This window comes from Pseudophryne corroboree, chromosome 1, assembly GCF_028390025.1.
Source record: "Pseudophryne corroboree isolate aPseCor3 chromosome 1, aPseCor3.hap2, whole genome shotgun sequence".
Taxonomy (NCBI): domain Eukaryota; kingdom Metazoa; phylum Chordata; class Amphibia; order Anura; family Myobatrachidae; genus Pseudophryne; species Pseudophryne corroboree.
The window spans coordinates 1,157,589,491-1,157,603,568 of NC_086444.1; the positions used below are offsets into that span (position 1 = coordinate 1,157,589,491).

Here is a 14,078-nt window from a genome sequence, read left to right on the forward strand (position 1 = left end):
GTAGGGCCACACGTTACATGATTGAGGTTATGGAAAATGTTTTTACACATTTCTGATACCAGTACCACTAAAAAGGGTATTATGTTGGGTGAGAAAAAACTGCCTGTAGTTTTTCCTGCATCTGAGCAATTAAATGAAGTGCGTGATGATGCGTGGGTTTCCCCCGATAAAAACTGTTAATTCCTAAAAAGTTATTAGCATCATACCCCTTCCCGCCAGAGGATAGGGCACGTTGGGAAACACCCCTTAGGGTGAATAAAGCGCTCACACGCTTGTCTAAACAGGTGGCACTACCGTCCCCGGATACGGCCGCCCTTAAGGAACCTGCTGACAGAAAGCAGTAAAATGTATATACACTCACACGGGTGTGATACTGCGACCAGCAATCGCCTCAGCCTGGATGTGCAGTGCTGGGGTGGCTTGGTCGGATTCCCTGACTGACAATATTGATACCCTAGATAGGGACAGTATATTACTAACTATAGAGCATTTAAAAGATGCATTTCTATATATGCGTGATGCACAGAGGGATATTTGCCGACTGGCATCAAGAGTAAGTGCGCTGTCCATTTCTGCCAGAAGAGGGTTATGGACAAGACAGTGGTCAGGTGATGCTGATTCCAAAAGGCATATGGAAGTATCGCCTTATAAAAGGGGAGTTATTTGGGGTAGGTCTGACAGACCTGGTGGCAACGGCTGGAAAATCCACATTTTTACCCCAGGTAGCTTCTCAACCTAAGAAGACGCCGTGTTATCAGGCGCAGTCCTTTCGGCCCCATAAGGGCAAGCGGGCAAAAGGCTCCTCATTTCTGCCCCGTGGCAGAGGGAGAGGAAAAAGTCTGCAGCAAACAGCCAGTTCCCAGGAACAGAAGCCCTCTCCCGCCTCCGCAAAGTCCTCAGCATGACGCTGGGGCTTTACAAGCGGTCTCGGGCACGGTGGGGGCCCGTCTCAAGAAATTCGAGACGTCTCCCCCTCGCCGTTTCATAATGTCTGCTTTACCGACGTCTCCCTCAGACAGGGAGACAGTATTGCAAGCCATTCACAGGCTGTATTCCCAGCAGGTGATAATCAAGGTACCCCTCCTGCAACAGGGAAAGGGGTACTATTCCACACTATTTGTGGTACCGAAGCCGGACAGCTCGGTGAGACCAATTTTAAATCTAAAATCCTTGAACACTTACATACAAAGGTTCAAATTCAAGATGGAGTCACTCAGAGCAGTGATTGCAAACCTGGAAGAAGGGGACTATATGGTCTCTCTGGACATCAAAGATGCTTACCTACATGTCCCAATTTACCCTTCTCCAAGGGTACCTAAGGTTTGTGGTACAGAACTGTCACTATCAGTTTCAGACGCTGCCGTTTGGATTGTCCACGGCACCCCGGGCCTTTACCAAGGTAATGGCCGAAATTATGATACTCCTTCGAAAGAAGGGAGTTTTAGTTATCCCTTACTTGGACGATCTCCTGATAAGGGCAAGATCCAGGGAATAGTTTGAAGTCGGGGTAGCACTATCTCAGATAGTGCTGCGGCAGCACGGTTGGATTCTCAATATTCCAAAATCGCAGCTGATCCCGTCGACACGCCTTCTATTCCTAGGGATGATCCTGGACACAGTCCAGAAAAAGGTGTTTTCTCCCGGAGGAGAAAGCCAGGGAGTTATCCGAACTAGTCAGAAACCTCCTAAAACCAGGCCAAGTGTCAGTGCATCAGTGCACAAGGGTCCTGGGAAAAATGGTGGCTTCCTACGAAGCAATTCCATTCGGCAGATTCCACGCAAGAACTTTCCAGTGGGACCTGCTGGACAAATGGTCCGGATCGCATCTTCAGATGCATCAGCGGATAACCCTGTCACCAAAGACAAGGGTATCTCTCCTGTGGTGGTTGCAGAGTGCTCATCTTCTAGAGGGCCGCAGATTCGGCATACAGGACTTGGTCCTGGTGACCACGGATGCCAGCCTGCGAGGCTGGGGAGCAGTCACACAGGGAAGAATTTTCCAGGGCTTGTGGTCAAGCCTGGAGACATCACTTCACATAAATATCTTGGAGTTAAGGACCATTTACAATGCCCTAAGCCAAGCAAGACCTCTGCTTCAAGGTCAGCCGGTGCTGATCCAGTCGGACAACATCACGGCAGTCGCCCACGTAAACAGACAGGGCGGCACAAGAAGCAGGAAGGCAATGGCAGAAGCTGCAAGGATTTTTCGCTGGGCGGAAAATCATGTGATAACACTGTCAGCAGTGTTCATTCCGGGAGTGGACAACTGGGAAGCAGACTTCCTCAGCAGGCAGGACCTCCACCCGGGAGAGTGGGGACTTCACCCAGAAGCCTTCCACATGATTGTAAACCATTGGGAAAAACCAAAGGTGGACATGATGGCGTCCCGCCTAAACAAAAAATTGGACAGGTATTGCGCCAGGTCAAGGGACCCTCAGGCAATAGCTGTGGATGCTCTGGTAACACCGTGGGTGTACCAGTCAGTGTATGTGTTCCCTCCTCTTCCTCTCATACCAAAAGTACTGAGAATTATAAGACGGAGGGGAGTAAGAACTATACTCGTGGCTCCGGATTGGCCAAGAAGGACCTGGTACCCGGAACTTCAAGAGATGCTCACGGAGGACCCGTGGCCTCTACCTCTAAGAAGGGACCTGCTCCAGCAAGGACCCTGTCTATTCCAAGACTTACCGCGGCTGCGCTTGACGGCAGGGCGGTTGAATGCCGGATCCTGAAGGAAAAAGGCATTCCGGATGAAGTCATCCCTACCCTGGTCAAGCCAGGAAGGATGTAATCGCAAAGCATTATCACCGCATTTGGCGAAAATATGTTGCGTGGTGCGAGGCTAGTAAGGCCCCGATGGAGGAATTTCAACTAGGTCGATTCCTGAATTTCCTGTAAACAGGAGTGTCTATGGGCCTAAAATTGGGGTCCATTAAGGTTCAAATTTCGGCCCTGTCAATTTTCTTCCAGAAAGAACTAGCTTCACTACCTGAAGTTCAGACGTCTGTAAAAGGGGTACTGCATATACAGCCTCCTTTTGTGCCTCCAGTGGCACCTTGGGATCTCAATGTAGTTTTGGGGTTCCTAAAGTCACATTGGTTTGAACCACTTGAATCTGTGGAGTTAAAATATCTCACATGGAAAGTGGTCATGTTGTTGGCCCTGGCCTCGGCCAGGCACGTGTCAGAATTGGAGGGCTTTATCCTGTAAAAGCCCTTATCTGATCTGCCATTCAGACAGGGCGGAATTGAGGACTCGTCCTCATTTTCTCCCTAAGGTGGTTTCAGTGTTTCATCTGAACCAACCTATTGTGGTACCTGCGGCTACTAGTGACTTGGAGGACTCCAAGTTGTTGGACGTAGTCAGGGCCTTGCAAATATATGTTTCCAGGACGGCTGGAGTCAGAAAATCTGACTCGCTGTTTATCCTGTATGCACCCAACAAGCTGGGTGCTCCTGCTTCTAAGCAGACTATTGCTCGTTGGATTTGTAGTACAATTCAGCTTGCACATTCTGTGGCAGGCCTGCCACAGCCAATATCTGTAAAAGCCCATTTCCACAAGGAAGGTGGGCTCATCTTGGGCGGCTGCCCGAGGGGTCTCGGCGTTACAACTTTGCCGAGCAGCTACTTGGTCAGGGGCAAACACGTTTGCTAAATTCTACAAATTTGATACCCTGGCTGAGGAGGACCTGGAGTTCTCTCATTCGGTGCTGCAGAGTCATCCGCACTCTCCCGCCCGTTTGGGAGCTTTGGTATAATCCCCATGGTCCTTACGGAGTTCCCAGCATCCACTAGGACGTCAGAGAAAATAAGAATTTACTTACCGATAATTCTATTTCTCGTAGTCCGTAGTGGATGCTGGGCGCCCATCCCAAGTGCGGATTGTCTGCAATACTTGTACATAGTTATTGTTACAAAAATCGGGTTGTTATTGTTGTGAGCCGTCTGTTCAGAGGCTCCTACGTTTGTCATACTGTTAACTGGGTTCAGATCACAGGTTGTACGGTGTGATTGGTGTGGCTGGTATGAGTCTTACCCGGGATTCAAAATCCTTCCTTATTGTGTACGCTCGTCCGGGCACAGTATCCTAACTGAGGCTTGGAGGAGGGTCATAGGGGGAGGAGCCAGTGCACACCACCTGATCCTAAAGCTTTACTTTTGTGCCCAGTCTCCTGCGGAGCCGCTAATCCCCATGGTCCTTACGGAGTTCCCAGCATCCACTACGGACTACGAGAAATAGAATTATCGGTAAGTAAATTCTTATTTTTTTATTTTTTTTTTGGATGGTCATTGAATGGCCTGTACGCACAAATATTCTGTAACCTAGATCAATTTGCTTTCATTTTTAAACATTGTGGTGAAAAGAGATACTATGTAGTCTGTTGGTATGGTAACATTCTAGTGCAAAAAATGAGGTATCCTGGGATTGGTTCCTATGGTAACCATGGTAGAATAATGAGGTACCATGCAATCAGTTGCTGTGGTTACATTTTGGTACAAAAATGAGAAATAATGGGATTTGTTGCTGTGGCAACACTGATGGAATAATGAGGTACCATGCGGTCTGTTGCTATGGTTACATTGTGGTATAAAAATTTATACTGGGATGGGTTATATGGCAAAATTGGTGGAATAAGGAGTTGCCAGTTGGTTACTATGGTAACATAGTGCAAAAATAAAAGGTACAAGGGTATTTAGTGCTTTGGTAATAACACTGGTAGATTGAGTTATATGGTCATAACATGGCACAAAAATGAGCTATAAAGGACATAATTGCTTTGATAGTATGGTCTAATAATGAGGCATCAGTCTGTTGCTGGGGAAATGGTGCGGCTGGGGTAATTTCTGCTTCTGAATTAAATACAGGTATTTGGCAGAACTGACAGTGAATTAATTTTACCTGATTACCTCCCCCTGCACAGCGAATGCACATCTTCATTTAGTTTTTGCCTTTTGTTCTGCCTCATTTAATCCCTGCACAAGTTTATGATTTGTACTTTTTTTCTTCACACCATGTGCTTTTGTTGTATGGGGTTGAAACTTTTTCTTCCCTCTGGTTAATTTCAGCGCTCATCTGAGAAGCTGAACAGTGAAGGCAGCTTGTTCCCTTACGAAATCAATGGTAAGTTTTTGAGAAACTTTAGCAGAGTTTTTTTTTTTTTTTCTACACTCCAAGGAAAGCAAGGTGTCTGAGGAAGGCGAATAGACTTTTCTGTTGCAAATCAGATGCAGGAGGGAACGAGGGCTTGGAAATGCGGGTGTGCAGAGCCTGCTGGCTTAAACTGGTCCTAGAACAATACTCCCGACTCAGTGGCTGATGGTGATTTTCTGCTTGTAAAGGGCTTTGCATATTAAAGCTGGCCTGCTTCCCCGCTGGAGGGGGGCGGAAAACGGCACATTTCATCTGTCTCTGATTGTTAAGTGATTTAAATAGACAAGATTATAAATGACAATAGCAACTCTTAGATGCGACCAATCATGCCGCCCACACACCCCCCCCAGCCCACACACCCCTCCCTCCTCCTCTCCTCCAATGATCAGACTTTAGTAAAAATTAGAAACTTATTATAGTTTTAGTTCCTTCAAATCCAAATTTATTTTATACTCTAGGGTGCAGTCTATTGAGCCCTTCATGAATGCTCGATGAAAGCTTTGCAATATATTTCAGTATAAAATGGATTCCTTATTTTAAAGTGGCATATGCAGCGACCCTGGCTAATTTTTGCTTATGTTCACATCCGTGAGGGCAGCTGTACTAGACCGCCAATATAGAACCCCATAGAAGGGCGCCACCTAGTGGTCAAATTATCATGATAATATTGCAAACTACCTGCTTGGCTTTATATAGCTGTTATGGTTGTTCAAATTCTATATCGGATATAGAAGTGCTGCTGCAATAGGAGTTCTACAATGTATAATTGCACTTAAAATAAAACAATCTGGGTCTCTTGAAAGTAATGCCTGGCTCACCAGCTATTGCGGAACTACAAGCTTCAGCATGCCATTGTCTAGCTTGCCATACTGGGACACATTTGGCAGCAGCTGGTTGCTCCTTTCAGACGTAGAGGCTTTCCATCTCCAAATGACTTTCATATAGTGCATCAGTTATTTTCTGGCTTCCTGTTATGCTTTTCAGCCATGTCTGTATAGCTTCAGGTAGTATACTTGTCTATTTCTATTGCCCTTGGACACAACGAATAGCTGCTCTTTATAGACTGCAATATAGTGCACAGCTCTGTAAAGTACAAGGGTGGTGAAAATCCACTCCTTGATATAAATATATGGCTGAAAGGCATAGAAGGAAGCTATCTGAATAAAGTCACCATATTTGTGTTAGGGGGAGGTTGCTTGAAGATGTGTAATCTAATAAATTATTGTGAACTGAAAGCTTAGTTTGTTTCTTTACAGTACTGTGTGTGATTGGATACTATAAAAGTAGATTCTGCAGTGGGAAAATGTTATTGACACCTGAGAATTCCCCTTTTTACCCCCCCCTTGTGCTGTTTGAGTTGCACTGGGCCGAGTGTTATCTGTCTGTTCTGCAGTTTCTCACCTCTAAAAATAAACCTGACACTACCGATATGACTGTCATTACCTGTGTTCTCTACAGGGTTTTATCTCGTGCAAAACACTGCGTTTTCAGAATTAAGCCTCTAACATCCTCTTCTTTCTTTTCCTCCCCCCCCTTCACAGAGGACAGCCACTGGAAAATGATTGACAGGGCTTGTCCAATCAGGACTGAACTGAACAAGAACTCAATCTTCACCTTTCCCATGTGCCCCTTCAGCCCCGGCACTCCTAGCAATTTTAATCTGCAATGGCAGAACGAATCCTCCAATCAGGCTTTGGTATCTGGGTGGATAAGTAAACTTAACCTCAACGATAGCTTTGGCCAGCCACTGGCACCCCCTACGAAAAGACACTGCAGGTCATTGTCTGAGCCAGATGAACTGTCTCGCTGTCGGTCCCCCTGGAAGCCTGGCAGCTCCAAGGTCTGGACGCCCGTGTCGAAGAGGCGATGCAACAGCGGTGGCAGTGCCACCTTGCAGCGCTGCAATAGCCACGGCAGCACCACCCTACAGAGAAGCACAAGTATCAGCCTGCCACAAAACGCCACAGCTCTTAATAACAATATATTCACAATTCCCACCTGCAACACGTCTCCCGTTCCCAGGCCATCCTCTGCTAGCAGCGGCTTTGTGGACAGCAGCGAAGGAAGCACAAGCTCCAGCCTACGTTGGCGCTCCGGTGGCCCTTGCGAATTCAATCCAAGGAGGCGCCTTTCCTTGTCTCAGGAGCACATCACCGAAACCAGAGATCTCTTACCTTCAGCCAACAGCACTCCCACTTCTACTCCGGAGCTGAAACGGCGCCAGGGTTTGCTGCGGTGCCGCTCCCAGCCATGTGTGTTAAATGAGAGGAAAACACGACTAAAACGCAGGCGTGATGAAGATGTCCGGTGGAATCGGCCTTCGATAGATTTTTTAAAAATGACGCGGGTAAGTCTTCCTGAAACGGAGGTAGCTTAGAAATACTCTGAACATCTCAAGTTCATGCAGGTATTGGGATGTTAACATTTGTATAACGGATAATGTTATCTCGTTTGTATATTTATATAATAGTGTATATCCGCCTTCTATGCTGCACTAGATACTGTACTTTGTGCATTAGCCGGCATTTAAACAAATATACACAAACGTGACCGGTTCTTCTTCTTCATCTCTGATCTCTTCCGTTCAGCTGATAAGGTACTGAAACACTTAAATATGTTGGTAGCTCATTTACAGGTTGAGTATCCCATATCCAAATATCCGAAATACGGAATATTCCGAAATACTGACTTTTTTGAGTGAGAGTGAGATAGTGAAACTTTTGTTTTTTGATGGCTCAATGCACACAAACTTTGTTTAATACACACAGTTATTAAAACTATTGTATTAAATGACCTTCAGGCTGTGTGTATAAGGTGTATATGAAACATAAATGAATTGTGTGAATGTACACACACTTTGTTTAATGCACAACCTTATAAAAAATATTGGCTAAAATTACCTTCCGGCTGTGTGTATAAGGTGTATATGTAACATAAATACATTCTGTGCTTAGATTTAGGTCCCATCACCATGATATCTCATTATGGTATGCAATTATTCCAAAATACGGAAAAATCCCATATCCAAAATACCTCTGGTCCCAAGCATTTTGGATAAGGGATACTCAACCTGTATATAATCCAGCTTGTATTTTAGAGTTAGTGGTGCTTTACGTAACCCGAATGTTGAGGGTTTGACCGCATCCACTTATGATTCTGCCAGTATGCAGATAAGTTCAGGTTGGCTCATGTCCAGGTGTCTTTCTGGATGTTGGGAAATGGCAGAAGTAGAACATGTTTTTCCTTTGACACCACCTAAATGGATTTTCCATTACATTTCGTCAGAGCAGTTGCTGGTGGTTGCTAATGTGTGTGTAATTCCGTACAACGCCCATCTTTATCATATGCAGAATGTCCTGCTAGGAAAATGTGTGGTTGGGTGCTAGGTCCTCAGCCTTCTTCCCTGGTGGTGGGAAGATAGAACGGTGTTTGGATCATGCACCCTTTCTTTTTTTTTTTCTAGCGGTTTCCCGAGTCAGGGATATGTTGTGTGAAGACTGAGAACATTGCAGTCCACAACAGGCTTGGGAATCCCCATTCGGGATAGAACTGTTTATGTACAGATACAAAAGTCAGATGTTCTAGAACCCTGAAGAGCAAACAGTGCCATCATTAGAAAGGGGCCATCTTGTTACATATTTATAATCCTTCGTTCTGACTTGCTTTACACTTTTTCCCAAAGTCCACAGATCTGGAATATAAGTGGAATCTTATGTCTGGAGATCTGTAAGTTGACCTTAGCCCTGTTCATGAGATGGAAAATCAATCCAATTCCCTATTTCCACGTACTGTTACATTTTTAAAGAGATGAAAGCCCCTCTGTAAATGCATCTAACATCATGTAACCCCCCCATAAGACAGCGCAGTACCTTGTTGAATCTGACGAAAGGGAGAAGTTTGCCGGTCTCTCTGCTCTGTGTATGAGCTTAATTTCTTTTACTGATCTCCTCCCTTATGTACTACATGCTCAAGCACCTCCCATTTGTGGCGTAATTCCTGGCCTGCATGTGTTAATGGCATGTATCGAAGTGGCCCAAAGGTAATGGCCTGCAATTTGTTGGTTCTGTGGGTATAGCTGCTAGATTTAAATCTGCAATTTATAGGAGGCAAAACCAGTTCAGCTCTTTAAATCTAGTGACTATGACATTTGTGCATGTTGGCCACAAATCGCAGCAATTCATACCTTTGGGCCAGTAACTTGTTTTGTCATTTTTTGTTATAAACGGTTCTCTTAATCTCATCAGGCATTTTAAACAAGTTACCATCTTATAACAAAGTGACAGTAAAGCAGGGAGGAGATGAGGGCTGCAGCTGAAGGCTCCGGAGGGCCACACTTGACCATAGGGCCGCATGTTGGCCGTTAGACATACACCTATATGTATTGCGGTTACCACGGAACACTTGAGCTTACAGCCCTGTTTGTAGACTTTACACGCTCCTTACTCTGTAGCAGCATGGCTTCCTCCGGTCCGTAATCAACCAGGGAAAAGGGATATGCTTTCCAGGTCAGGAAACTGGCTGCTCTCCCTTCTTTTCAGTTTTCTCATGACTGCTCCAGTATATGAAAAGGTCAGTCTGAGATAAATCAAGTTGCAGATTGCCTGTGCAGCTTATTCCAGTATGACTAGACTTAAAGTGAAACATGTACGCCGTGTTGGCAGCCATGTTGGTGCCTAGTGAATGTAATGGCTGAACATTGGCTCAGCAAACAAAATGGCTGATCCCACTATGTGTAGGCGAAATGATACCTTTAAGTGGATGGAGAGGAAATGTGACCAAGTACAGGTATACCCTATTACAGTACTGGAATGCAACTTGTTTTGTCAGATCTATAGCCTGATGCACTCGTCTGTATTTCTCATAACCACATTTGAAAAACAAGTTCAACACCTTTAATATGGGGGCTGGTGCGTTAAAGTGAAAACCATACAGCTACACATTTATATCTATTTATACGGAAATTAACCAAGTGACCGACCACGTCAAAGTTCAAACCTCAAGCAGTGAATGGCCACTGCTTGCAGAATTCTTGCCGATACCCTAATAACTTCCTGTGCCATCAACGGCATGCCCCCAATATCCCCTCGCCAACCATATCTCACCACTAGAACGCTGCTGTCCGTGAGCTGTTTAAGAGCATTGCAAAGGATGTCGACAGTGGACACAGGCTGGAGTGTATGGAGATACCTCGAGAAATACTGAAGAGCCACAGGAGGAGATGTATCAAACCTTGGAGAGAGATAAAGTAACAACCAATCAGCGTCTGTCACTTTGCAGGCTGCAAAAAGACAGAAGCTGATTTGTTGGTATTTGTCAGTCTCCAAGGTTTGAAACATATCCCCCACATTATTCTAAAGGAATATTTCAGCAAAGACGTCCCCACTAGAGAGTAATGTAGATAATTTAATTTGCAATTAATCTATAGTTAATGTATTATCTTTATTGCATATTATAAGTTTTCCCCCTGTAATCGCTAAATTGTCCGCTTTTGTTGTTTTTGCTAAGCTTGCAATGCTTACGTTACTATACTAATTTTTATTTTTATGAATGTCGTTCCGTGTGGTGGAACTTCAGGATGCTACGAGTGAGTTAACAGGCTCTATTCTGTTCTATTTGCCTACTCAACACGAGTAAAATTACACTTTGTGTAGGAAAATTGTGAGGGCTGTGCACTTGGTGGAAATGTCAGCCAAGGTGCTGATCGAGTTTCGGCTGTAACAGGCAGACAGGGCCCTGGGACTCGAGGACCTTCATGCTTTCCAGCTGATAGCTAAGCTACAGACTTTAGCTCATTTTTTTTTATTAGGGCAGCTGTCTGACCTTGCTGAGAAATGTCCGTCTCTGCGGAGGTTGTCCCCCATTATCTGACTGGAAAAGTCCCCGCATTTTGAGACGCTGTGCCCCAGTCATTTTTGCAAACAGCTTATATGTTCAGTGAACCCTATACTGTAGTTCATGCATTCATCTGGGATCATATGTGTTTTGACTGTACTTTGCATTTTGGCCGTACTAAATTTTCCAGCCATTTAGAATGTTACAAGGATCAGAATCGGCAAAGTACAGATACTCGCGTTGTAAGGGGAGTACCAGAAGTGTGGCTATTCAGTATCTCTTACCATGGTACTTTATGTAAAACATCCAATAACTCATTTTTAACCGTGTCTGATTTAATCATGCAGCAGTTTTTATTTTTATTGAAACCACTGATTTTTGTCAAGTTTGCAAAACGAGTGTTAAAGGCAAAACTTCGTATGTTGGGTTACAAAAAAAAATATGTATATAAATTGCGGTATTCAAATGATATATCACGCCCAATCTCCTTTCTAAAGTGATCCCCATTATTGCACATATCGCACCCACGATAATCCGGTTTAGCTGCGTAAAGGGTAGGGTGCCCTCGCTACCCCAGGGGTAGCGAGCTGAAATGATTATACCATGCCCGTTAGCAGTAACAGAACGGGTGTGAAAGGGGGTGAAAAGAATTGAATAGCGCCCATATTCTCTTAAGGGTGGTCATGTCTCTAGTATGCATGCCTAGTGGGAGTCGGGGCATGTGCCGTCCCTCCCAACGGCTCCCGCTACTGCTATAGCTATGGGACAGATCGTAGCCAAGGTGGAGAGGAGGACCTGCTGAGGTTGGCTAAGTATGCAGCTACGGGATGGGGTGGGAGCTGGAGCATGCAGTGTACAGAAAGGGGTGAAGGGTAGGGGTGCTGGGAGGATGAGGAGCAGGGGGCAGACTGAGGAGTCCCTTTACTAATATATAACATTTTCTAGACCACCACACTGAGTTTTCTAACGAAGATCTATCTATCCCGTCCTAAAATTGATAAATATCAGCCTGTACTGTGTAATATGTTAAAGCAGTGTTTTCATGTGTTCAGTCATTAGAGAGGTCACTGATATGATAGATATATAAAACATCCTGATCTAAGAAAGCGGCACATCTGCATCTTATGATAGAAGTTACTTATAAAACAGTGTTCTAGGTGTGGTCACTTTTAGCACCCGATTCATTTTACAGTCTACACCTTTTTTTCAAGAGCGTTCCTATTGTACCATTCTTCTTTGACTTATCTATGGAGATTGGTGAAGATGCCTCATGAGAAAAGCAATACTCATCAGAAGGGAGAGCGGTTTATAAACTTCTCTAAAGTGGGAGAACTCCTTACAGCAATGGAAAGCGGACAGCCGGGAAGATTTATACGTGGATGGGTTGCTTGCATGACGGCTGTATATGTAATCTGATGGCGGCTGCATTGCTGGGAGAGTGTAAAGGAGGTGAACGGTTGGGCAATCTCATTGCACGTCTCGTTATCTGTGCACCAAGCCCTCCAGCTGTAAGCACTTTGCTTGGCTCTGTCTTGTGTTTATTTGTGTGTCCATAAATGAAAGATCTACATATTTTGTCTGGACCCGTTTCTGTACATTAAGCTGCTGAACACCATGTGGTTGCACTTAATTCCCAGAGATCAATCATTCAGACCATTTCAGAATGAAATGTTTTTTCCCCTCTATGAATTCTGGTAGTGATTGAAACTCTTAAACGGCTCATGTGCAAGAGAAATCTGTAAAGGAAGATCTGCTAGATAAAGGTCTTCTGCTTTCAGCGGGCTGTGACTCATTTCCCCAAAGTTAACTTTCAAGATGACAGAACCGTTGTGGTATCGTACAAATGACAGGAGCTGGCAATGGCTGTATTATATTTAATATGGTAAGCGTGACCGTCCTATCAGCTGTGTAAAGTCTTTGCAGCGGTTATCTCTTGCTGTTAAACCACCACAAAGGGGATGTAGGTTTTCGTCATTCTGGGGTAGGTTAACGGAAACTTCTTAAAATGGGGGCGTGGCCCACAGCAACCAACCAGATTCTAGCGGTCTCTTATCTAGTACAGTCTTATCAAATGATAGCTGGAACCTGTTCGGTTGCTTATTGGCTTATTGCCCATAGCAACCAAGCAGGTACTAGCTATCATTTGTTTTAGTGGCTCATCCCTCTGTTGTAATATATCCAGCCCTATGCATTCTAACCTTGGAGAGAGATAAAGTATCAGCCAATCCGCTCCTAACTGCCATGCTACAGGCTGTTTGAAAAATGCAGGAGCGGATTGGCTGTTACTTTATCTCTCTCCAAAGCTTAGTACGTAGTCCTCTTAATGTTTGTAGTTTAAGCACGTGGGGTGTTTTATGTTTATTATAAGCCTATGCCTATACTAGGTCTATTTACTAAAGTGTTTTTTGTGTATACAGTTATTGATAGGATTTTTTGGTATCTAGTCATTTTTGCTTCACACTTTCTAAGACCGCTCCTTGGACATTTCCCGAGGAAAGTCTTGCTCAAATTTGAAATTCTTTCTTTGGTCATATCTCCTATTTAGGAGCTTTTACTGGAGCAGTAAATATCCGGACATAATTCTCCCCCTTCCCCCTCCCTCCCCCCCCCCCCCCCCCTCCAGTGTTGGGATTTAACATTGTCCCTATCAAGACTCTTGGTACACATATGGCTTAGGTATAAAATACTAAAAACTAGAAGTGAATGATGTATAACTAGGAGGGAGAGTTATCAAAACTTGGAGAGCGATAGATTACGAAGAAATCTGCTCCTGTCATTTTTCAAACGCAGCCTGTAACATGGCGGAAGCTAATTGAATGGTACTTTATCTCTCTCCAAGGCTTAGTACATCTACCCCTTTAAGTGTGATTTGATTGTTACAAATGTTTTTGTTTCTGCTCTGTTAGGCCGTAAATTAGACCTTGCTGCCGCTAATAGAATCTCCTGTTAGAAATTATATACAGGCACATCAAACCCTTAAAACTGCAGATGTCTGATCAGTAAAGGATAAAAATAAATCTTCTTTTAAGAATATTTATGGCTTCTCTTGGATGCTTGGTGAAATGTATCTTGTGTGTTAGAACGATACGCACTT

General features: G+C 44.4%; 1 protein-coding gene across 4 annotated transcripts in view; it reads left to right on the forward strand.

Annotated features, from left to right (window-relative positions):
- The window catches only part of FAM53A (family with sequence similarity 53 member A), a 62,077-nt gene that overhangs the window by 25,843 nt on the left and 22,156 nt on the right, over window positions 1-14,078 (forward strand). For 3 of the 4 annotated variants that reach the window (XM_063924859.1, XM_063924862.1, XM_063924860.1), the window contains exons 3-4: window positions 5,068-5,122; window positions 6,694-7,499. In XM_063924859.1, the coding sequence (XP_063780929.1) occupies window positions 5,068-5,122; window positions 6,694-7,499 (861 nt within the window). The remainder of the gene's footprint in view (window positions 1-5,067; window positions 5,123-6,693; window positions 7,500-14,078) is intronic. The other variant, XM_063924868.1, reaches the window with a different exon arrangement.